The sequence below is a fragment of the Chrysemys picta genome, chromosome 22 (genome assembly GCF_011386835.1).
Source record: "Chrysemys picta bellii isolate R12L10 chromosome 22, ASM1138683v2, whole genome shotgun sequence".
Classification (NCBI taxonomy): domain Eukaryota; kingdom Metazoa; phylum Chordata; order Testudines; family Emydidae; genus Chrysemys; species Chrysemys picta.
The window spans coordinates 11,409,786-11,434,676 of NC_088812.1; the positions used below are offsets into that span (position 1 = coordinate 11,409,786).

At 45.8% G+C, this 24,891-nt stretch overlaps 1 protein-coding gene across 2 annotated transcripts; it reads left to right on the forward strand.

The window, feature by feature from the left end:
• The first annotated feature begins 434 nt into the window (after window positions 1-434).
• Window positions 435-24,511, forward strand: ACVR1B (activin A receptor type 1B). 2 transcript variants are annotated; one of them, XM_005308393.5, is made up of 9 exons: window positions 435-644; window positions 12,198-12,437; window positions 14,136-14,384; window positions 16,560-16,790; window positions 17,586-17,753; window positions 18,453-18,609; window positions 19,588-19,712; window positions 20,382-20,512; window positions 21,296-24,511. In XM_005308393.5, the coding sequence occupies exons 1-9, from the start codon at window positions 536-538 to the stop codon at window positions 21,419-21,421; spliced, it is 1,536 nt and encodes a 511-aa protein (XP_005308450.3). In that variant the 5' UTR covers window positions 435-535; the 3' UTR covers window positions 21,422-24,511. The 2 variants fall into 2 exon arrangements, with proteins under 2 accessions (XP_005308450.3, XP_005308449.1); XM_005308392.5 differs by lacking the exon at window positions 435-644 and adding an exon at window positions 9,016-10,918.
• Window positions 24,512-24,891: the final 380 nt, after the last annotated feature.

The window sequence follows — 24,891 nt, forward strand, 5'->3', positions numbered from 1 at the left end:
TATTCATGCACACCCACGTGCATCTGAACACATGCTCTCTTGTCCATTTGCACACCCATGTGCATCTGAACACACTCTTGTGTACATTTGCACACCCGCGTGTGTATCTGAACACACACACTCTCGTGTACATTTGCACGCCCATGTGCATCTGAACACACGCTCTCGTGTATATTTGCACACCCATCGCCTCAATGTCCATTTACACACACACACACTGTCTACCCCTTGCCGCCCCTCGTACATTTGCCTACCCATTGCACACCCTTTGGCACCCCATGTGCATTTGCACACCCACTGCCCCCCATCCGCGCGCACACGGAGCAGCTCATTCCACCCTAAGGCCATTGCCCTAGCCGTGCTCTGTTTACTGTCGGCGGACAGCTGCTTTCCTAGTCCCCCCCTTTAAGGACGCGGCCCCTCCCTCGGCCCCTCCCCTTTAAGGCCCGGCGGCCCCGGCGGCGCTGCTCGCTCGCTCGCGCTCGGTGTCTCGCGCTGGCCGGGCCCGGACGGGAGCGAGGCTGCGGCGGTTGCTATGGCGGAGTCGGCTCGCGCTGCCTGCCCCTTCCCGCGCTCGCCGCGGCCGGCGGCTGCGCTCGCGCTGCTCCTGCTGCTGCTGCTGGGCGGGCCCGGGGGAGCCCGGGGTGAGCGCGGGGGCCGGGTCGGGCCGCGGGAGCAGCATGGCGGCTCGGGGGCAGGCGTGGGGGCGGCCCGCCGCCGGGGGGGGGCCCCACCTGCACGGCACCTGGGGGCCCCTGTCGGGGTGCGGGATTGACGCCATCTTCCCTGGGGGGCAGTGGCGGGGGTAGGGGCCGGGGGCACTCGAGGGATGCTGGGGGGGCTGTGAACTGGGGGGATGGGGGGGCGCCTGGGGTCGGTGTTGCCTTGGGGGGGAGCATTGGGGGGCGCTTGGGGTCTGTATTGCCGGGGGGGGTGGCAGGGAGAATTGGGTGGGGGGCGCTTGGGGTCTGTATTGCCGGGGGGGGGGGGTGGCAGGGAGGATTGGGTGGGGGGCGCTTGGGGTCTGTATTGCCTGGGGGGGGTGGCAGGGAGAATTGGGTGGGGGGCGCTTGGGGTCTGTATTGCCGGGGGGGGGTGGCAGGGAGGATTGGGTGGGGGGCGCTTGGGGTCTGTATTGCCTGGGGGGGGTGGCAGGGAGGATTGGGTGGGGGGCGCTTGGGGTCTGTATTGCCTGGGGGGGGTGGCAGGGAGGATTGGGTGGGGGCACTTGGGGTCTGTATTGCCGGGGGGGTGGCAGGGAGGATTGGGTGGGGGGCGCTTGGGGTCTGTATTGCCTGGGGGGGGTGGCAGGGAGAATTGGGTGGGGGGCGCTTGGGGTCTGTATTGCCTGGGGGGGGTGGTAGGGAGAATTGGGTGGGGGGCGCTTGGGGTCTGTATTGCCTGGGGGGGGGTGGCAGGGAGAATTGGGTGGGGGGCGCTTGGGGTCTGTATTGCCTGGGGGGGGGTGGCAGGGAGGGTTGGGTGGGAGCGCCTGGGGTCTGTTGCCTTGGGGCGGGGGGCATGGCTGTGGGAGGAAGGGATTGGGGGCCTTGGCTTAACTTTCATAGGTGAGCCGTGGGGCTGGGACCGAGAGGCTGGGCAGATACCGTATTGAGTGGCGGGAGCCCAATTCTCATGGCGGTTAGGGAGGTGCAGGGCTAGGAGGAGACTGGAACCCACTCTCTGAGAGGCTGGCAGGAGACTGATGGGCTGTGGGGACTGAGGGTACTTTGCAAGGGAGAATTTGGGGAGCTACATGGCCTAGGTAGGTGATAGGGGAATTGGATGTGTCACAGGGTGTGTGTGTGTGTGTGTGTTGAGGGACCTTCCATGAAGGTGTAGGTTCTCCTCTTTGTGGTGGGGAGGTTTGGAATACTCCTTTTGCGTCTCTAGAAGCACAGAAGGGAAATGAAGACTTACGGGACTCAGCCTCCCAAATCTCCCATGGTAATCTTCATTAAGGGTGTGGAAAAATGCTTCACCAGAGGGATCACCCTCTTTAGAGAATAGGGGAATTTGGGGAGCTGTGCAGGGGATGGATTCTCTTGTCCTCAGCGGACAGATATTTGTGAGTAGGAGACTCCTTCTACCTCATATTGTTGGCTAGTGGTGTCTCAAAATTGTCTCTCTCTTTGATCTATGAAATTTCCAGGGCTTGTATTGCCTTGGTTTATAGGGTCTGTTTGGTTTCAGAGTGGTAGCCGTGTTAGTCTTTATCAGCAAAAACAATGAGGCATCCTTGTGGCACCTTAGAGACTAAAAAATTTATTTGGGCTTAAGCTTTCATGGGCTACAACTCACTTCATCAGATGCATGGAGTGGAAATACAGGAGCAGGTATAAATATATGAAAAGATGTGAGTTGCCTTACCAAGTGTGTCTTTTCATGTATTTATACCTGGGTCTGCTTGGTGACCCGTCAGGATTGATGCATGAGTAGAGGGAGGGGTGCTGGTATCTGGGAGTACCACTATGTTCCTCTAGACTAGAGTCTGTGCAGAATGTGTGGGGTGGTCTGATTGTTATGCAAATTAAGGTGCACAGCATCTTTATTTTTTTAGGCATTAAAGTCAGAGGTTTTAATATTATTTCCCTTGAATTATATTTTAAAATGGCTCCTTTCCAAAGCCTCACACTACTGGGGACCAGCTCCCAGTAATTGTGGAGGAATGGTACCGTTGTAGAGGAGGCCAGAAGCTTCCAAACCACTTCCAGTACTGCAACACTTGTAAATGTTCACTATGGGGCTGGAGGAAACCTATTCTCAGTTGCTGTTTCTGTGTGGTTTTATCAGGTATTACTGTTTCTTTTAACCTGTGGGGATCCTTTTACTTAAAGCCAAGTGCTGCTGTTTTGATTTAAAAAATAACAAACTGAAACTTGTGCTGGTGAAAGGCATCAGCTTGATTAGGCTGAAGACTGATGCCTTCCTTCTATTTATTCACTGAGTTAGTCTAGTAGTAGCTTTCCTGCCTATCTGCCTCAGCCCTGGCTGCCTCTAAGCTGGGGGCAGAGGATAGCTGCTTCTTCATGGCCCATTCAGTCCTTGGCCTCTGGAAAATTGCCCACAAGAATGTTAATAGGGATAGCTGCTTGTGTACAGTAATTTGAATAGGAGTCCAATGAGAATTGAGACCCACAGCTTATTTTACCTATGTCAGATTGTATAACTTTGGGTCTTTAGTGGCTCAGATGTGTGTTGCTAGCCGGTGAAGCAGCAGATAATGTATTTGACATTTCTGATTAAATTGCTGTTAATACAGATGCACTTGGGTAGAGGATAGGTATATGAACTTTTTTAAACTCAGAATGACATATAGCCTTAGAAATTTGCGTAAGCCACCCTCTTTGAAATCCGTCAAAGGTCTAGGTGAGGTTCCCCTCTCAGTTCTGTTCTGAAATCTTCATCTTGCATCTTCCTAAAGTTTGTGCATATAAAAATAAACAGGAAATGGATAATTGACTTCCTGTGTTTTGTGGAAATTAACCTGATTATCTGTAGCTTTGATATTGTACTTTGTATAGCTGGCTAATGTTTCCATTAAGCATCTTTTGTATTTTCATTCATACTGTGTGTGAAAGGTGTTAGTGCAGTATGGACTTGTGGACAGGGAAGAAGGTGTGAGTAGGTCCTGGTGTTTGTGGAAGGATAGTTATGTGAACAAGCAACTAATTCTGTAGAACAGCATAAAAAGATTATAGGAGACAGTCTTTCTGGGTGGAATAAGAAATGGCCGGGAGTGTAGATCTAAGGCTGTTTGCTGCTTAAGAAGCCATTATGTAAACTCGGTGTGCCTTAACAAACAAGGTCTCAGAAGCTTTCTGTTGCACCCTATATGTGTTTTACTTGAGAGTCTAACAGCTTTAAAGTGCTATATGCATTAGTAAATAAGACTTACAAAACACCCTCCTCCTCCCTCCCTGGTTATCTCTAGTACAGCGTTATGTGGGATTTTTTTGTTTGCTTCCTTTCAATAAAGCACTAAAATGTTCTGCAGTCAACAATCTTCCACAGGTAGATCCTGTGACTAACACCTGCTTAAAATATATATTTACCCAATTAAATCAGACTAGCTCTGAATGGTACATAATTCATGTTTTAGAACTCTCAAAGAAAGATTTTTTTTTTTTCTAACTGGAAATTAAAAACTGGCCAACAGGCATTCATGAACTCTTTTAAACCACTTGGCCAGACGACTCAGACTTTTTTTTTTTCTCTGGGTACATAATCTGTTGCCAGCAGTGGATACACCGGAAGCCAGTGTTGCGAAAGGAGTAAAGTGAAACGTCAGTTCTGTAATAGCAAACAAAGTTCACAGGGTGTCAGCTAGTGGGAATGGTTTCTCTCCCTGTATCCAGGGAGTAGTTATCTGAGTGAAACAAGATAATTAAGTTCTCTTTTGTTTGTGCATTCCAGTGGAGTAAGCTGTGATGAGGGAATTTCTGTGATCGAAACCCCCACTAATAGTAAATATTGTAAGTCAAGTCATGGAGTGTGGATAGATGTGCAGTGGTGGGATGGCTCTTTGGTCCTAGTTATTTCAGCAATAACCTTTTTATTTACTCACAAGACACATGCTTGTTGCCTAAGCCTCTGGGCCTACTTACAACGATAAACAATATTTTTAATATATCACATCAATAACTGTCAGTGAATGATGAACATCTTTGGTTTGCTATAGAATTGACTTTTAGAAGAAGCTTTCCTAATACTGAAGCACGGATTTGGGCTTAATTAAATTTATTGTTCTCATAACAAATTTTAAAAATGTAAAATTAGTTAAACAGGTGTCAAGGCTAGAGTGGGGGTGGGGGGTGGGAACACAGATCCAGCATTCGTTTTCTGACTTGAAGAACAGCAATCAGAGACATCAGGCCTTATTTTAATTAACATTCAATGTATTCAAATAACAATGCATTTTAAAGAAGTGAATTGAAATAAGTCAATCCACTCAGAGGCTGTCACTTTGTGTAATAGAGGTTGGTACTGCACAGTGACAACTGCTCACTGTAATAGAAAGTGCATGTTGACTGCATTTTTTCCCCTGTATGTTTTCCATTCAGTAGTATTGCTTTAATATCCAATTCAGCCTCTGTCAGAGTACTGTAGCCAGCTTCTGGGGGTCATATGCGCTCAATTTTTTGGTTGGCCCTTTTTATTTCTAACTTAATTGATTCTAGTGTAACTTCTAGTTTCTACAAATTTTTTCATATTATCCAGAAAATGATTTCAGCATTAACTAGTGGTTACAAAGTAAAAATGTAAAATTAATAGCAATTGGAAAGCAGATTTAAGAAATAACGGCAAGGGACAAGAGACATTTGCAGATGAGATCTGGAAGTAGATGGAAAGTTGTTGAGGCACCAAGATGTAGGAAGGCTGTTTCAAATGGTGGCATCATCTGAAGAGAAAGCTCTTGCACCAATCCTGTCGTCATTGTGTGGTAGAACAGAGGGACACACTTGCTGGAGGAGTAAAGAAACAAGATCTGTGAAGTAACTGGAATGGGTACATGGGTTATTTGTTTCAGAGTTAAGTTCTATTGTGGAACAAGTGAAGTGGCTTGAGAATCGACAGTGCTGTGCTACTGTTTCTTAATATGAGAGAGAGGGTGAGCAGCAGCATTCTGTACCTACCAGACTCTAGAACTTGGACTTGGTAATGCCAGTTGCTCTGGGCAAAGAGAGTTGCAATGGTCAGGATGAAAGTAGTGGGATGTATCAGGAACTAGCATGGACGTGAGCCTGATTTTTAGACTGATTTTCTGTACTCTTAAATTTAAAACAACAAAAAGTCTTCTGCCTAGTTGTTTAACTTTAACAAGGTCTGGCCAACTTGATGACAGTGACCAAAATTTTATCTGGCATAATTGTCTCTTATTGATTTGAACACTGGGTTTTAGCAATGTGTAGTCAATTTCGCAATCTGTTAGATTAGTCTTGAGTATCCCTTGTCCTTATGTTTTGAGAATGAAACCTTCATTGTGTCCTTGAACAGCCCCTAGACTTGCAGCCACTGTCATCCTGCCCCATGCATGACACAGATGGGTGTCTAGCAATTTATGCATGGGACTGGCAGATTGGAAAGATGGATTCGGTTCTTAGTCCTGCAGTGGACTCACTGTCTGACCTTGGGCAAGTCATTTACAGGTGACACATTGATTTTGTGTCCCATTTCTGTTTCATTGTAGTGTATAGTGAAGGCCTGAAAGGCACTTATTTCTTTTTCCGATGTGCGTGCATGCATACATGCCTCTCAATCATAAAATATAAAGAAGTAACAGAGGGCGCAAACTGTTGTTTTCTTTGCAGGTCAACTTTAGCCTCTGTGTGTCTGTTTGCTGGTGTGGGTGGCCTGCTTACCTCATACAGATACTGTGAGGCTTAATTCTTTTAGTAGGCATTCTAGAGTAGATAAGGTTCCAGTGGTTGCTGGTGTGTTAGCCCTTGTGTTATGTAGATTGATCTGAGAAGGGTTAAATGACATCCTTATTAAAATGCTGCAAGAGCCTTGTCTACACTAGCCCTCTCCTTGGTAGAACTACATTAGTAAAAAAGTAGAGTAGACCAGTTGGCAGGATTGACAAAACAATCCTGCCAATACCAGGGATGGCACTACTGCTGCCCATAAAATCACAGAAATGTAGGACTCAAAGGGACCTTAGTAGGTCATCTATTTCAGTTCCTTCACTGCGGTAGGACTAAGTATTATGTAGACCATCCCTGCCAGTTGTCTGTCCTGTTCTTGAAAACCTCCAGTGATTAAGATTCCACAACCTCCCTAGGTATTTTGTTCCAGTGCTTGACCCTTACAGTCAAGTTTTAAATTTTATTAGAGAATATTTAAAAAATAAATGATACAGAAAATTTGAAGCGTCAGTTATTGGTCATTGGGGGTAACATACAGAGTATAGGGGTATGTTGGTGTTTTGGGGTTGGGCAGCACACATAGTATATACAGACTGCAATGTCCCCAATGAGAGGTGGGTAACCGGTGGGCGGGATCAGGAAACAGTCTATAAGCGGTGAGGGTCTATCACCCATACGGGAAGTAGAGACAGTCATGGGTATAAGTAAGCGGGCTGGGTAGTGGGGATGGAGTGACCCTCACATGGCGGGATTCAGCTAGGTTTGGTGGGTTCAGGGCTCGGGATAGAGTCCTAAATCTACCTTGCTGCAATTTAAGCCCATTACTACTTGTCCTGTCTTCAGTGGATAAGAACAACTTATCACCCTCCTTTTTATAACAACCTTTTCAGCACTTGAAGACTGTTAGTGTCCCCCCTTCCTCTTCTCCAGACTAAACAAGCCCAATTTTTTCACTCTTTCCTTGTAGGTCATGTTTTCTAGACCTTTAATCATTGTTCTTGCTCTCCTTTGGACTTTCTCCAGTTTGTCCACATCTTTCCTGAAGTGTGGTGCCCAGTGCTGCACACAGTACTCCAGCTGAGGCCTTATCAGTGCTGAGTAAAGTAGAAGAATTCTTGTCTTGCTTACAACTTCCTGCTGATACATCCCAGAATGATGTTTGCTTTTTTTGCAACAGTATTACATTGTTGACTCACATTTAGTTTCTGATCTCTAACCCTCAGATCCTTTTCTGCAGTATTCCTTCCTAGGCAGTCATTTCCCATTTTGTATTTGTGCAATTGATTATTCCTTTCTAAGTGTAGTATTTTGCATTTGTCCTTGTTGAATTTCATCCTGTTTATTTCAGACCATTTCTCCTGTTTGTCAAGATCACTTTGAATTCTGATCCTGTCCTCTGAAGTGCTTGCAACCTTTCCCAGCCTGGTATCATCTGCCATCTTTCTATCTCCAGGGTGGTGGTGGTGGTGATTCTGCCTAGATCTTTCAGTCCTCCTGAGAAGAGGAGAGCTGTTGCTCAGAGCCCATCAGTCCCAGCAGTGCTGCTATAGCTCTGATTAAAATTCCTTTCATAAACCAAGTGATAAAAAGGGAGGATTCCTTAACTCTCTTCTAAATCTTCCTGTGGCAGTGTTGATTGACTGCCCGTGTGCAATTTAAAAAAAAAAAAATAGGGATAGAACTGGAGGAGCTCCCCCACCCCTTCAATTGATGTCATGACCACCAGCATTCAGCTTTGGATTAAATCACAGTGACAGTTCACTTCAGCATAAATCCAGATCTGATCTATCTTTTAGAGTGAGAACAAAGCTTTCATTCTGAGGTTCTGCAGCTTAATGTTACACTTGTTTAAACAGCTTCTTTAGGGTTGGGTTTGTCTTTGAGCAGAATGTCAAAAAGACAGTGTACTGAACAGCTATAACAGAATCCACTGCCAACTTCTATAGCACCTTTCATGCAAACTCATCCCTAGGCACTTTAGTGGAACTAAAGACACCAATTGTGTGAACTGTCGTTTTGTTTTCTTTTGTCCAGTCAATTTTCTTTAGCCCACTCAATTCTTCTATTTAAGTAGATTATATATTTTGCCCAATAAGAGCCTTTTCTTCAGAAAAAGATAGCTGTTAGTGTGAAAATTTCTTTTATTCAGTCATTTCTCCTTTTGACTTGCCCAAACATCCCCAGCTGCTCTCAGAATCTTGCTTTGAAAGGAGCTTGTGTTCAGCTTTCAAATACCTGTTGGGTTTTGAACACTCTCCAAGGGGAAAGAATTGTCGTTTTTCTTTTAGAAATACTGGGTTTTGCTTCTGTTTTTATTGATGTAGGAAGAACTTTCCCTTCTGGTTAATCAGAACTTGAAATGCTAGAACTGCACGAGTTGCCTTTGTAATTCTGTTTGTGCTGGCGTCCCTTAATTCCCCTATTTCCCTCCAGGCATCGACGCAGAGAGGCCCTGGAAAACAGCCAATTGCCCAGGCCCTGGAAAACAGCATCTGAGCCGTTCTTGCTGCAGCTCCTACAGTTGTCCAGTATGGGGCACTTGCAGAAGAACGATGTTCTAGCTGGCCATTTTGCTCTAGGGTAGCTGCATGTGTCTATACATGCGAGTACTGGACTTCTTCATAAAAGAGAAGAAGAGAGCAATTCAGACAGTTAGGAAGGGGAAGTAGTATAATGTTTGGAACAGGGGGTAGGAATTGGACTTCAGATTCTATTCCCAGTTCTGGCACTGATTTGCTGTGTGGTCTGGGGCATTTTGCTTCCATTTACTTTTCTATAAAATGGAGTTAAAGGTCATCTGCTGCGTAGGGATTGTGAAGCTGAATGTTTGCAAAGTTTGAGGTCCTCTAATGAAAGGTGCAATAAAGTATGTACATTTGTTCACTGAGAAATAACTTCCCTTACTCTCGTACTGCTCCTTTTATTCTATAGGTTCCCAGATGCAAACACAAGAATCCCTTCATGTCATGTGCCACTAAAATGCACAGCCATCTCTGGTGAGGAGGTTTGCAGCCAAGCTGGACAATCAGCACACAACAGCATGTGGACAAATCTTGGCCAGCATCATTAGCGATTCATTTAGAATGAGACCCTATTCTAATGAGCGGTGGAAAATGAAGATCAGGAACTCAAGTTGTTTTGTCAAGCCAAGCCTTAGCGATTGTTTTGCCTTTTTTAATAATAAAAGCAGGTCCCCTTTCAGCAGCATATTCTAGAAAGGGTGCTTCTTGCCCATCTCAGAATAGTCCAGTCTTTGTCTTCAGTTTCTCTTTCCCACTCCCAAAATAGAAATGAGGCCTGTGGATATCTGTCTGTGCTAGACCCAGAACAGAAATACTAAGTTATGTTTACCACTTATGAAGTGCTCTTGGGAAGAAAATTTACTTTTATCATCTGTTTTTAGTATTTAACTGGTCTTCAATCTCTTGTACTATTTTACATTGTATAGTTCTTGGTTCACACAAAATCAGTATCCAGTTTAATTTATCTAAATTGCTACAGCTGCCTCTGAGGTGGAATATGACAGCTGTTTAATAGCTCACAGCAACAGTTTGAAAGAGGAAATTAACAGTGTCCTCTTGACACTTCAGGGAAAATAGAGGGACTTCTAATGTAATTATCCAAATTATGATTTAGCCAGGATGCTGGCTCAATGTGTCATGAAATTATCATGACCACAAGTGATCAGGACCTGTTCTGTATTCTTGTCCACTACATTGGAGCTTTGGGGTCAGTGCTGATTCAAGAGGAGGAGATCCTTCTTGCAGCACCCTGGATTTTCTTAGCTGTCTTCCATCCAAATACTGACCTAATCTTGACCTACTTGGCTTGTTAAATCTGTTCATCCCCCAAGATTGTATAACTGAAGGCTGTGAGTTCCAGTGACACCTCAGGAAGGTGACTGACATTGGAGCGTGGAAAGTGAAGTGTAGTCCAATGTGGTGACTTTTCTCATCCACAATATTTGTAAAGTGGGGGAGAAAATCAACAGCAAATTCCTCCAAGTCTGTTTGAGTGGGGGACAGGTAACCGCTGCTCTCATTTATATACTTTAAATGTTACTTTAAACTTTCTGCCTTAAAAACCATCTCTGCAGCGGGTATGTACATGTTTCTGAATCCCTCCAGGGAGATGGGGATCTGATGAAAGCTGAAGAAAGTAGTACATGATATTAAACGGTTCCCACCCTTCTCCCTAACATGGTTAAATTCCCTTTGTTTCCTAGCATGGCATTGGCTAAGGATTTGGCTGCAGATTTTCAGGCAGCTTGAGAGAGAAATGATGACAGCTGGGAGGCTGAGATATGAAAATCTGTCTTTGGAGTTTGTTTGGGTAAAGAGTGAAGGGGATCTTTATCGATAGCAAGAAACCAGAAATTTATTTAACCCAAGATAGTCTGTCAAATCAGAAAGCGGCTACTGAAGAACTGACTGGCTCAGGAGAACATGAATGGGATGCAGAGCTTTTTGCCTCTCGTCACTGATCTGAATCCAATCTTGGTTAGGAAACCATATGTTAAATCACCGAACAATTGTCTGTGAAATAAGATGGTGAGTCTCAGTCGACTCGGTAGTGGATGGATATCCATGTTACAGTTGGGACGCTAGTTTGTAATCTCAGTGGAGGCTCAGGAACTAAGGGCACTGAACTTATTCTCAGCCCTAGTGTGGCTCTCCCCCACCCCCGGGTCAGGTTTGGAACAAATTGGTGGAGAAGTATGCCTTGGTGCAGAACCTATTCTAAGGATTGACCGGTCTTGACTCCAGCACTGTCTTTAATGAATAATAAATTTAATTAGAAAAACTATTTCTGAACCTTGACTCATGAAGAGGGGAATGGCTTAATAATTAGATGCTACCAGAAAAACAGACCCAATTTTTCAGTCCCCCCTTGTTAGCAATTAAGACAGAGGCCCAGCCATCATGACTCTATTTGTCAGGAAATTGAATTGGCAGGATGGTTGCCCTCTAAGACCCTCACCTTTCAGATTTTACGCACCATTTATAATTTCTTACCTTCTTTTTAAGTGCCTCATTATGGGGTGGGGGCTGGACTGGTCTAATTCACATTGGCAGACTCCAGCATTGTTCAGTGGCCACTGCATTCAGCTACAGAAAACATGTTCTCTATTGCAGGGGTGGCCAACCAGTGGCTCCAGAGTCGCATGCGGCTCCTTGTATAGGCACTGACTCCAGGGTTGGAGCTACAGGCGCCAACTTTCCAATGTGCCCGGGGGTGCTCACTGCTCAACCCCTGGCCCTGCTCCCACTCCACCCCTTCCCTCCCCCTCCCCTGAGCCTTCTGTGCCCTCTCTCTACCCCCCCCCCCCAAGAGCCTCCTGCACGCCATGAAATAGCTGATTGGGAGGGGTGTGTGTGTGTGGGGGGGTGCTGATCAGCGGGGCTGCCAGTGGGTGGGAAGCGCTGGGGTTGGGGAGTGGGGGAGCTGATGAGGGGCTGCTGACGTATTACTGTGGCTCTTTGACAATGTACATTGGTAAATTCTGGCTCCTTCTCAGGCTCGGGTTGGCCACCACTGATCTATTGCATGGCCTGAAAGTTGATCAGATTATCATTGGTGGCTTTGTGTTATGGAACTAGAGGGGGATGGGGAAATCTATAATCCCCACTGCCTTCCTAAAACAACCCTCTGTTCCCTAGTGCCTTATTCTTTGTCTGAAACATTCAGCAAATATTATCGGTCCCTTTTAGAGCCAGTTCTGTCTCGGCAAAGCCGTAGAATGATCAGTCCTACCCCAATGGTGGATGAGTTTCCCTGCTCACGACTCTGGTCGGTTTCAAGGAGGTTTCTGTGTCCTGATTTCTGCAGCTTTGATCTGCTTATGCTCCAACTGCAATCAAGCAAACTCCACCTGCAAAACAGATGGGGCTTGCATGGTCTCCAGCTCCAACCTGGGCGGAGTTGAGCACCACATCCGGACCTGCATCCCTAAAGCAGAGCTGATTCCTGCTGGAAAACCCTTCTACTGCCTGAGTTCAGAAGATCTGCGGAACACACATTGCTGCTATGTTGATTATTGCAACGAAATTGACCTAAAGGTACCCAGTGGTGAGTAAAGAAATCCGCTGTTATTTCATTGAAGATGGGGTACTGTCTAATAGTTAGAGCTGGATTGGGAGCCAGGACTCCTGAATCTTGTTCCCAGTTCTGCCACTATCTTGCTTTTGTAAATATGGGCAATTCCTTCACATCAGCAAAAAGGGAATAGTGGTGATATACCTCACAGAGGGTTGTGAAGCAGTTTAAGATCCTCTGATATAGGCAAATATTATCACATTGCACCATTCAGTTTGTAGGGTGGGAAGAAGCCTCTAAGTTGGATTTTCTCTGATCTCCCCTTTGGTTCGCCCATCTTCAAATGTTTGACATGATCAAGACAGCATACGTCTCCCACCTCATCAGCATTGCCCCTAGTGCCGCTCCCCCCCCGCCCCCCAGTCCTTTGAAAATTAAGTTATTTCTTGCTGCCACTCAGTCATGGATGTCCTGCCTCTGCATAGCGCTCTCAGGCCAGGATGGCCGGAGGATAAGGAGCAGTCCCTGGGACTAGTCTAAGATCCCCCTTGTGGCATTGAGTGGTACTGAAGTCTGCTCTTTATGCAATAGAATTGCTTCCTGTGGGACTGAAACGCCTTTGTCATGAGCTCTGGGCGTGGTTTTACAATTCAGCGTAAAATGAGGGAGATGCTTGACCTCTGGGTGAGTGCAATAGAAGTAGACCTGTCCTGGAATGAGAGGGCTGGAAGAAATCTGACTTGTCAGAGTTCAAGGCCAGAAGGGACCACCACATTGTCTAATCTGACCTCCTGTAATGCTCAGCAACCACACACTAAACCCAACAACCCATTCAGTCAGCACTCTTGTGGCTGCTTATCTGCCCCATTCTGGGCAGTTTCTCTGGGTTCTCATGAACTGCAGAATGGTACCATCATCCATCAAGATAGGAGGGGAAGTCTCTGTTTTTCTGTTTAGCTCAAACCCTTCAGCAGTTGTTGATTTTAAAGACTCATTAGCTGTTACACGTGGGGGATAATTCCTTCCTCCTTCACTATAATTTTTATTAAGAAAGTTGGCTTTGATGGTAGCCAACTTAATGCTTTAGCTGTAGTGCTATGTGAAGGCGATGACCAATTTATTTTAAGGGGAAGGTGGGAAGGAGTGCTTTGCATTGAACTTAAGTTAGGCGGTAGTGACTGTGTTGGGAGGGAGCAACACATCCAGGCCTAGGGCAGAAAGCTAGGTTAATCCAAGACGGAGCCTCCTGGGCAGGAATAAAAGGGAAGTCGAGGTGCACAGGGCCCCCATAAACAAAGCTGCCATTCCTCATGTAAGTGAGGTGTATTCTGTGCTTAGATGGAAGATGCACTGCAGACTGGTCTTCTGATTGTTTGGTTAGTTTTTTTTCCAATATAGTCTCACTTCATGACCGAAAATACACTATTGTAAACCCTAAACTGGGCGCTCAACTGGGGTCATCAACTGCTTCTTGCAGTTTCAGTAAAAGTGATGACCTTCCTCATCTGTTATTCCTACCCAGCCTGTTTACTTCCGCTTTGCAATAGGTAGTGAATTAATGTTGCTGCTTGGAGTGTCCTTTACAACGTCCAGAGACAGAGTTAAAGTACTTCGGGCTCTAAGAGAAGGAGTTAGGGACTCTTGCCTACAGGGGTGTGTGTATATAATATATAAATATAAATAAAGGAATCAGGTTGTGCTTAAAATGTTTTTTCCCTCCTCCCACTAAAGGTCACGTGAAAGAGAATGAACCTCAGTCTAGTTGGGGCCCTGTGGAGTTAGTAGCAGTGATTGCAGGGCCTGTCTTCCTTTTGTTTGTCATCATGATCGTAGTGGTTTTCGTCTTTCACCACCACCAACGAGTTTATCACAATCGTCAGCGGTTGGACATGGAAGATCCCTCTTGTGAAATGTGTCTGTCCAAGGATAAGACTCTGCAAGATCTAGTTTATGATCTCTCCACTTCTGGCTCTGGCTCAGGTACTAAGCTGCTTTTGCTTTGGAAATAATAAATGACATGTAACTGTAATGGAATCCTGTCTTCTGAAGTGCTCATCACCAGGGTATCTGTTCTAATATTAGGCCATTGGCTATCCTTCCTTATGTACAGTCTGAGTTGTACATTAGACAGGGAAGCCAGAGGCCCAGTATCAGCACTTGGATACTTTTGGTGATGGGAACTGTAGAATGCATAAGAGATACTGCACTCTATCATAATTGAGTCATTTGGCATTTACATAAAGTCGTCTTTGTGGATTTCAGTATATAAAATCTAGATCCTACCCAGGAAACAATTCCATCTACCTGTAAATGCGACATCAGATATAGCTGTCCCTGCTTTCTGGTGTGAACTTTCACTCAGGATACAGTGCATCTGGTTCATGTGATTGGTGTTTGGTTCTGTAACTAATTTTGAATTTTTAACAAACTTCACTGCACATCTACAGGTTACCAGCTTTCAAATGATACGATCTCCATCAAAGCGGATGGAGAAATGGCAGAGTCTCTTTATTGAAATTGCATCAGTTAGGAAACTAGTATACAGATTTTACATTTATATAGCACCTTTCAACCCAAAGAATCCCCAAGAAATGTGTAAATGAACTACCCACAAGGTTCACTTCCTGGACACTTATGTGAATCCTCTCTGGGGTGGAATTGTGTGGTTTAACAGCACACAACACTGTTCCACAACAGGTTGGGACAAGAAATGAATTGTATATCCTGTCAACATTCTGCCTCCACAGATTACCCCTGCAATGTAAGGCCTGGTCCCCACTAACCCCCCACTTCGGACTAAGGTATGCAAATTCAGCTACGTTAATAACGTAGCTGAATTCGAAGTACCTTAGTCCGAACTTACCGCGGGTCCAGATGCGGCAGGGAGGCTCCCCCGTCGATGTCGTGTACTCCTCTTGCCGAGCTGGAGTACCGGCGTCGACGACGAACACTTCCGGGATCGATTTATCGCGTCTAAACCAGGCACGATAAATCGATCCCAGAACATCGATTGCCTGCCGCCGGACCCTCTGGTAAGTGAAGACGTACCCTAACTTACCCAAGTAGGCATTTGGCCAGGACATAAGCATTAAATGCTGTGTCTCGTGCGAAGTGTGCTATGGGATCTTTAATGACCAGAGCTAGTGAGGACTCCAACTTTGTGTCTTACCTGAAAGACTGCACCTACAGCAGTGTAATAGCCCCTTAACAAATGCTGTGGTGTTGCTTATTTTACTGCTGTCTCTCCACTTCTTACACATAGCCTCTCGATGTTGCTTCGAGAACTCTCCCCCTGTGAGCACTGACTCTGCTCAGCTTACAAGAGCTGATGGGATCACAGCACAAGGTGGTATGCAAGGTCTTGACCCAAAGTGATTTGGAACAGCTAAGAAATTGCAGGACTCTTGTGGTGTAAATCCATTGAGACGTTTTTAGGTCTGTATAAGTGTGTTAACTTACTGATTTTCTTGTAGAGAGAAGGCTAGCCATTTGATTTTGTTGGTGATTTGCCACTGCTGATGAAAGACCTTACCTGTTGGCCCTGTTGTTGTAGCAGGTTTAGGGTAACTTTGGTTAGAAATTTGTTTTATTTCCTTTTGACAAAGATGGTCCGACGTGCATGTGGTCGCTCAGATAGTGACTAATGAGTGCAGCAGAAGAACCTATATAGAATAGTGCTTCGGATCCAGTCAGAATAACTGGTTACTGAACACAGGGCAGGATTGTTCTCCAGAGTATTTGTCCACAGAGATTTGTTGATCTGAATAAAAACTCAGCTCACAGAGAAATGTCTTGAAGTGATCAGTGACTTACAGTGACAGTGAATGCTTGGCAATGGGGAGAGAACAATAACAATCTAATTCGTATGTTGGAAGAAAGGCCAAGGATGAGAATGATCTTCTTTTCCAATCACCGTTCCCAAATCAGTTCTTGAGGGAGGGACGTGACATTTTCTCGTTGCGAAAACTTGTACTTGTGGGCCAAAACGCTTCCATCCCTGGCAGAATGGGATATGGGTCTTGGGTACCACGGGTGGATCTTGGGTTTTTATTTAGACTGCTAAATACAATCAAATCAAACCCAGACAACCCTAAACCTTGTAGCATCTCTTGAGTGTCCCTCATCTGAATTCATCTTTCAATCTCTTGCCCGCAGGTTTGCCACTCTTTGTCCAGCGAACTGTGGCTCGAACCATTGTCCTGCAGGAGATCATTGGAAAAGGCCGCTTTGGTGAGGTGTGGCGTGGCAGGTGGCGTGGAGGTGATGTGGCTGTGAAAATCTTCTCTTCACGGGAAGAGCGCTCCTGGTTTAGGGAAGCAGAAATATACCAGACTGTCATGTTGCGACATGAGAACATCTTGGGGTTTATTGCTGCAGATAACAAAGGTAAATTAAAAATGCTGTCTCAACCTTCAGAGCCAAAGCACTAATGGCCATAGGTTCCTCAGAGTTCCATGTTCTAGTATAGGATTTACTTTTTTAATTAAATAGATAAAGAAAGCCATCAAAATATTTGTAAAGTGTTATGATCCTTTTCCCCAAATTATAAAAATAGCCAGCGATCATTAAAAACTATTAAAGCTGTCTGTCAGTGTGACATAAGTTGTTACAAAGGAAGCTTGCATATAGTTGAATGCATGAGCGCATTCAGGAGACTTCATGTTTTAATGTAAGTTAAATTATTTGTTAAAACATTCTTAACATGGTGAGTTCTGCTCTTCACTTGTTTCCAGTTAATAGAAGTATTTGCTAGATCAAAATAATTCTAATAATTTAACTTAGTTGAAACAGGGATAGAGAACATGACCTGTGCACTGAAATGCTTAGCAGCACTTCCTTTGTCCCTGAGTATGGGCTTAATCCACAGAACTCACCTTCTGCCTGAGAAGAATCCGTAAAATTGCTGCTGTCACTAGCAGAGACATTGCGTCATTCATAGTAGAAGCTATTGAAGCAGTGACAGGTATTGTGAAAAGCTGCTTAGGAAATGTACTAAATATATATAGCACTAAGGTGCTAGAAGTAATCATTACACTTTGCCTTTCAGTTCTTCCCTTGTCTGCTCAGACTGGCTGCTGACCTGCAGTCTAATCTAGCAGCTCTTCCTATGTTTGTTCAAAAACAAAATGCACCGTAAGTGCTGATGTTATGCTGCTCTCTCCCCTTTTTCTCTTGCTGCAGATAACGGGACTTGGACTCAGCTGTGGCTTGTCTCTGATTACCATGAGCATGGCTCTCTATTTGATTACCTCAACAGATACACAGTGACCATTGAGGGGATGATTAAACTGGCCCTGTCTGCTGCCAGCGGGTTGGCACACCTACACATGGAGATTGTGGGGACACAAGGTAAGAGGATGCTAGCAAAGTATCCTAACCATGAACTAGACATTCTTTGGAGAGACTAAAGCAGGAAAGGTGAAGACAGAAATATGGGGCTTGTATGATGCACAAGGCGCCTTGTACTGAGAGAGAGCTGGAATTTAATCATAAAATGAAAGAGGAAAAGTGCCTTAAGGACCTGGGGACTGAATCTAGGCCAGTTTGGTCTTGAGCAAGTGACATTGACACAAGTTAGTCTTAGTCCAGCTCCTGTTAAACAGGTGTCCACGTCTCTCTCTCTCTAGTGCACACACACACCTTTAACTGCACTGGTTTGGATGGGGAGCACAGAAGAGGTTAGCATAGGCAATGGCAGAGCAAAACCGATTGTAAACTCTTCAGAGCAGGGATTATGTCTGTGTGTGGATGAGACACCTGGTGCAGAGGGTCTGCTGCAGTTTAAATAATAGTACTTGGAGGGTAAATGGAAGCTCTTTAGTGTTTTTAGCACCTTTCACTGGTACAGAGCTTAATTTAAATAAGAGACTGGAAGCAGAATAGGGCTGCAGATCCTACTGTGCATAGAGATGTTAAGATTCAAATTCACTCTGGATTTGATGACCGCCTCAGTCCCTCCATTTTCTGTGTTCAGCTCATCTTCACTGATCAGATACACTAAGGTGAGAGAGGAAAATCCTGCTATTGAGACTTATTTTACTCCACCAGGAAAACCAGGGATTGCACACAGGGACTTGAAATCCAAGAACATCCTGGTGAAGAAGAACGGCATGTGTGCCATTGCTGACCTGGGTCTGGCTGTCCGGCATGATTCTGTTACCGACACCATTGATATTGCACCAAATCAAAGGGTTGGAACCAAACGGTAGGGAGAGGGCTCAGCTGTATTCCTGGTCAAGGTTCAATGCCATCAGAATGAGGGTATAGAACAGCGGTTCTCAGGCCACGTGTGGCATGCTAAAAAACAAATATCAAAATTTGCTGCTCTGGTCTGAAAGAGGGTAGGGCTAGCTGAAGGGGAGACAGCGTCTGGCAGCCTGCTGGAGTGCTCCTGCCAGCAGGGGGCTGGTGAGTGCTGCAGGGTGTGGGAGAATGGGTCTCTGGGCAGGTTTGTGGGGAGGGGAGGCACTGGGAACTAGTGGTTTGTGGGGGTGCTGCAGCATCCCCAGGTTTTAGGCTGTGGGGTAGGGACTCAGGTCCCCGCTGCCTAGCCCTGCTCTGTGGAGGGGTCTCTGAGCGGGGGGCGCTGGACATAGGGGACTGTGGGGTGTTTTTTGGGGGTGGGCACTGTGGTTCTCAAGCTGCAGCCCACAAATGATAGGTTGAGAACCACTGGTATAGAAAATGTGTGAGCCTCACTGGGGATCGGTAGCGTTTCTATCTTAGGCATTGGCAGGGTTTCCAGAGTATCGAAGGAGAATATTTAGTGGCTTTTTTATTTATTCATAAATAATCTAGGTTTGAGGTACTTGAGCAGTCACAAGCCTCTTCCCTCTGCTTATGTCCTTCCAAGGCTGAGGTTGGCTAGATGGCCTCTCCTTCAGGGAACTTGCCTATGAGGCTCCCTCACCTCCATCCCAGCCTCAGTGCACCTCTGACCATTCTTGTCTCCCTATTTCACCCCTCTTTCTTTTTGTTTTTGCTGTGGATGATTGTTCTATTTGCTCTCTTAACACGGTGCCTGCTTCTGTCTGCATCATTGGGCTTAGTTTTATATTCATTGTTTAACTTCTGTGCAGCATCCAAGCACTGTATCTGGTAATAAACATGGAGAATTCATCATTGATGGTCTTCCAGAGAGTCCCTCTGACAAGGAAATGACATTGTTTTTTCTTTGCTGCAGATACATGGCCCCTGAGGTCTTGGATGAAACCATTAACATGAAGCATTTTGATTCATTTAAATGTGCTGATATCTATGCCCTTGGCCTGGTCTATTGGGAGATTGCTCGTAGGTGCAGTTCAGGAGGTAATGTTTTCAGCTTCTTCTCCCCACTGCTGCCCCCCTTCCCCCACCCCACAACCTTTGTCTTTGACTTAACTGAGGCCCAAAGTTAGGAGAGAATAACCTGTCCTTCAGGCAGTCGTGGAGATTGCTATAGTCCCAGGACACAGGGGTAAATGCAATGTCACCCAGGAGTATGGCCACCAAGATGGTGGTAGTGTGGGGAAGAGACTCAAGACTGCTCGTAAACCAGGCACATGAGTGGTGATGGGTAGCTGTGCTGTTGGTGGCACACCTATTTCTTTAGCCAAACCTTAGAGCAGGAAGTGGTGTTGCTGATTCAGTACATAGGTTGCTTCCCTATGAATCAGTACTGAACCAGTGTCCTAGCACATAGTAGTGGATGGGGGCAGGGATGGGCATCCTGTTGTTGTAAGTGCCATCTTTGGTATCCACTAAGTCTTGAGCACTTGTGGTCAGTACATGTATCTTGGCCCTTTTCCCAGGAAAGGGGAGGTGCTCACCCCAGTGGCCTCGCCTGATCCCAGTTTGGTTACTTGCATTCTGCTTCCCTGAATTGCTGACTCTTCACTTCTGTAAGTCCTGTCATCCAGGCCAGGGGTATTGTGGTTCTGGTGAGAGTGGCAGTGATTTCCATTCTCTGTGAATGACAATTTCCCTTCCCATGCCTAGGTATCCATGAAGAATATCAACTCCCATACTATGACCTTGTGCCCTCTGACCCCTCCATTGAGGAGATGCGGAAGGTTGTGTGTGATCAGAAGCTGCGCCCCAACATCCCTAACTGGTGGCAGAGTTATGAGGTAGGATCTGTTGTCATCTTCCTTTGAGCCTAAAGGAAATGCACTACCCACTGAATAGGTAAAGTTTAGAGTCAGTCCTGGACACTGAGTTCCAAATTCAGTAAGCGTGGAGGCTGGATTTCCCTACTCCAGCCAGGAGTGACTGGTCCCTCCAGGGTGGGTTTGGGGTCCATGGACAGAATCAGTGTGGGGAAGTCCAGTGGGAAAGTGAATGTGGAGACTTGAGGTTCCCATCTGAGGCTAGAGAGTAGGTGGTCACTCTTCCACTCCACTCGGTGGAGAAGGCCAGAGGTGTGTTCCCAGCACTTGGATAGCAGGTCTGTTTCAAATCCATTGTTTTCCATCCACGTTGCATATGATGGAAATCGGATGAGTGGCTAATAATTCCACGTTAATAATAGTGAGTGAACTTTGTTACCCTGTAACTGCTCTTGGGCTCTTAATGTAACTGCTCTACCTCTTAATGCTTGACTTTTTCAGAGCATTATACAAATGTTAAGTAATGCTCAGAACGACCTCGCTGTCACCATTATGCAGATGGGGTGAAACAGTTCCAGTTGAAGGGTGAAGTATGCTGGCAGGGTAGCATGGGGAGCTTGCATTGCTACTGCCCATGCGGTGCCTATTCTGGGGATAAGCAGAGGGCTTCAGTCTTGGCACAGTTACGCCAGCCCCTTCCACAAGCATCGGATTCACTTTAAAGCGTTGATCCGCTGTGTTAGCAGAAGGAACTGAACTCTCCGAAAGGGAAAGGGCTGACGTTTCTCTCCGTTTCCTGGCTAGGCGTTACGAGTGATGGGCAAGATGATGCGCGAGTGCTGGTATGCCAATGGTGCAGCTCGGCTAACGGCCCTCCGCATTAAGAAAACACTCTCTCAGCTCAGCATCCAGGAAGATGTGAAGATCTAGCCCACAAGTTGCAGCATGAGGAAGCTGCTCAAAAGCTGCCATGATAGACGGGATTGAGGACTACCTCGTGTTTCTACCCAACCTACTGCTACCGACCAGGCCGTGTGACCTATGGGCTGCTAGCCAGGGAGGACAGAGCCTATTACAAGAAATGTTCTTTTCCTGGTTTGGGTATGAAACAAACGGAAACCTTTTATAACCACCTCCTGACAGCGTGGAGACTTGAGAGGGATTTGTGCGGATGGCTCTTGCCATGACCATAACTTTTGTTCCTTTGATGGAAATCCCTGTGTAGTCCAGTGAATATGGCACGTTCGTTGGGAAGCGTTCAGGGCCTGGGAGTGGGGAGGGAAAGGGACGGTGGTATTGCCATACCTGCAGGTTTTCCAGGGACTGGCACAGACACACAGAGGCATTGGCTTCATAAACCCATTGCTCCTTCTTTTGAGCTTGAAAAATTCAAAGTCAGACTGGCTGCTTGTGTGTGTGTGTGTGTGTGTGTGTGTGTGTGTGCGCAAGTGTGTGCATGTGCAAAGCCATGTGTGCCCTGTGCCTGCTCAGTCCCCCTTAGACGTGCAGAGTATCTATCTGCTTGTAGATTCGCACATTCCTGTTTGTGTTTTTCTGTGCATGTGCAAGTCCAAAGTGTCCTCTTCGGAGCTACGCGTGCTGGTGCCTTGCCTGTCCAGTAGTGAGCATTATCTAGCTTGAATAGGCTACTTACAGCCAGATCCTTCTTTCTCCTGGAGCAGGGCTCTATCCTGCCAGTTGTACACCAGCTGCAGGAACTTTCTGTCAAGTTGCCTCACTGCCATCCCTCTCCTTTTTAAAGCGGGTACTGATTTTTGTCCCTGAAATTTAAGCTTCTGTTTTGAAAACCCTGGTTTGTAATGTGTGGTAGTATGAAAGGATTGCCTTGCCAGAGGAGCCATCTGCAGGAGGGATGCAAAGGAGACAAGAAGCGTGTCTGAGAGATTGGAGCTGGCGCTACCCCTGGGTGGAGGGGACCAGGCCACAGGGACATGCAGGATATCAGCCTCTTAGGAGCATAACCCTTGGATCTCTCAAAGGGCTTTGGCAGGAACACTCTATAACTTGGAGCCAAGCATTTAAAGTCTGATCTGTGAAGATCTGTGCCCACGAAAACAATTGTGCACAGCACCTCTCAAGGAGCACTCGGCACGCTGCAGGATCTGACCATTGGCGACTAGGATTGGAAATACGTGTATATCTTTTAAATATACATATATAAATATCTCATATTCTGGAAGCAGCTGTGTATAACTCTTCGGGTGGGGTAGGGAGGGGGTAACTGCATGAATCTTATTTTAATTGAATAACCAATCAGGGTGAAGTAGAATTGATTTGACTGTTGCCTAGTGAATGTTAGAAATAGTCCAGGGCTGAGTCCTGTGTCTGAACTGAATGCAGCATTAAAGGCAACATTAGAAGGCTGGGTTGTGTGATGGTTAGGGTGTTATCTGCGCTGTGTAACTGAAGCCATAACTTTTAACTGGAGTGCATTTGATTATTTTTTATTTGATCGGGAGGGTCTGGATTTTAACTTTTTTTAATATTGTTAATTTTTATAAGAGAAGAGAAACAATCTATAATTACCTCTCAACCTCTTTGTTTGTAAAGAAATCACTGCAAAAAAAGAAAAAAAAAATCCAAATGCACACAGCTGAATTTACACTGGAACTTTCTACTCGAACCTTGAGCCTGCTCTGTAAGTTGAGCGTTCATCTCTTCTCTGGCTCGCAGGTTGTTGTTTTTTAACAGACTTTCTGTTCTCACTGTCTCTCTCTTCCCTCGGGCCCCCATCCCATCTGTGATTTAGATCCGTCAAATGAGGAGTCTTTTTTGCATTGTGTTTGGAGCCATTTTGCATTCTCCCATTGCTTTTAAATGACAGGCAGGACAGAGCTGTCTCCTGTCTGCAGCGGTCTGCATCTTAGACTCTGGGTTCGTGGGGCAGCATATGTGCTTGGTGAATGTACAGCTTCCCCTTCTCATTGGTTCTGATTCTTTCTCAGCCAGAAATTACTGCCTCTCCAATGTGACTTGTTACTTACTGAACCCTTCTTCTGCATTGAGAAACCAAGGTGGTGTGTGCCTTAAAAATACCTACAAGACTCTTCAGCTACTGTAGCGGGACCTTTAGGATGAGACTTGGGCTGGGGCGGAAGTCTGAGCAACTGAAATAAACTGCCCTAGAGAGGCCCATCACACTGATAAGTAGGGATTGCCATCTGGTCTTCCCATGAGCATTAAGAAAATTCTCCCTCCAGAGCACAAGGTCTCCTGTTCCATTAGCTGTCCAAAGACTTTCTTTATGACACTAATTCAGCAATTTAATTCCTTGGTTGATCCGCTCTGCCACCCTCCAACAGTAGCCACACATGTACCTGCCTCAATACCATACCAAACAGCACATGCCAGAGTTGTACTGGACCCGAATGTCTAGAAGAGGTGGGGTGGAAGGGGTTGGTATCACCTTGTGATAAGGATTGTGAAACACACTCAGTTCATAGGTACAGATAAGAGCAGTCAAACCCTCGCTGGACCCTCTGAAATGGGAATAACAATGTAGCATTTATACAGCACTTTTCATACAACTGTGCAAGAGTGGTGTGCAAACCTTACTTAGCTGACTTGTAGCAAATCTAGGAATCACTTTGCCCGGCACTGAAATGCAGTCTTGTCTGAAGTGAAACACACCAGCTGTTTTCACAGCATACAGTAACAAAACAATTGGGTTTAGGCATCTGGTTCCACCAGGGGAGGTGTTTCAGGTTGATCAATGGGATCAAACTGAGGAAGGGTTTCAGGTCAAAGCTTGTGCCTCTAGTCTTGGACACAAGATGAATGGATGGTACTCTGGCTTCAGAACAGATCTTTCTGGGTACTTCTCTGCCCCTTTCTATGTACATTTTATTAGAAAAGGACTGTAAAATAGTCACTTAGACACTTTACCTCTTCAGTATGCAAATGTAAATACATTGTAATATAGGAAATCTTGTGTTTAATATAAGAACAAGCTGTCCAATTTCTGCTGTACATTATTAAAGTTTGTTTTATTCACACAAACTGTTGGACTCTCTCTCAAACCCAGCTTGCTGTGGGTAACCTACAAAGAGTTAGCCCTGGCCAATGGGTATAGCTGTCTACAAACAAGGAGCAGGAAGGGAGTGGAGGAGGAGTAACCAGCGGTAATGGGCTGGTACTTGGAAAAATAAACTAGACTAGGAGGTGAGGGGCGGTGTCAGACTGAAGCAGCCTCCACGGTCAAATGGGAAAGTCCTAATGCTGTGGGACACTTAAACAGGATCCTGGAACCTGTACTGTAGACAATGGCCCTGCCTTGATCCCTGGGAACTCACCTGGAATGACCCTGGGCTCTTCCTACTGTCAACTCGGATAGGTGAGTCTGGTCTAATTTTTTTCCTGTGCATCACATGATCTGTCTG

Coding starts and splice junctions, on each gene's coding strand:
- ACVR1B (XM_005308393.5), top strand. CDS start 536: ATGGCGGAGTCGGCTCGCGCTGCCTGCCCCTTCCCGCGCTCGCCGCGG. Junction 645..12,197: donor CGGGCCCGGGGGAGCCCGGG/GTGAGCGCGGGG, acceptor TGATTTCTGCAG/CTTTGATCTGCTTATGCTCC. Junction 14,385..16,559: donor CACTTCTGGCTCTGGCTCAG/GTACTAAGCTGC, acceptor TCTTGCCCGCAG/GTTTGCCACTCTTTGTCCAG.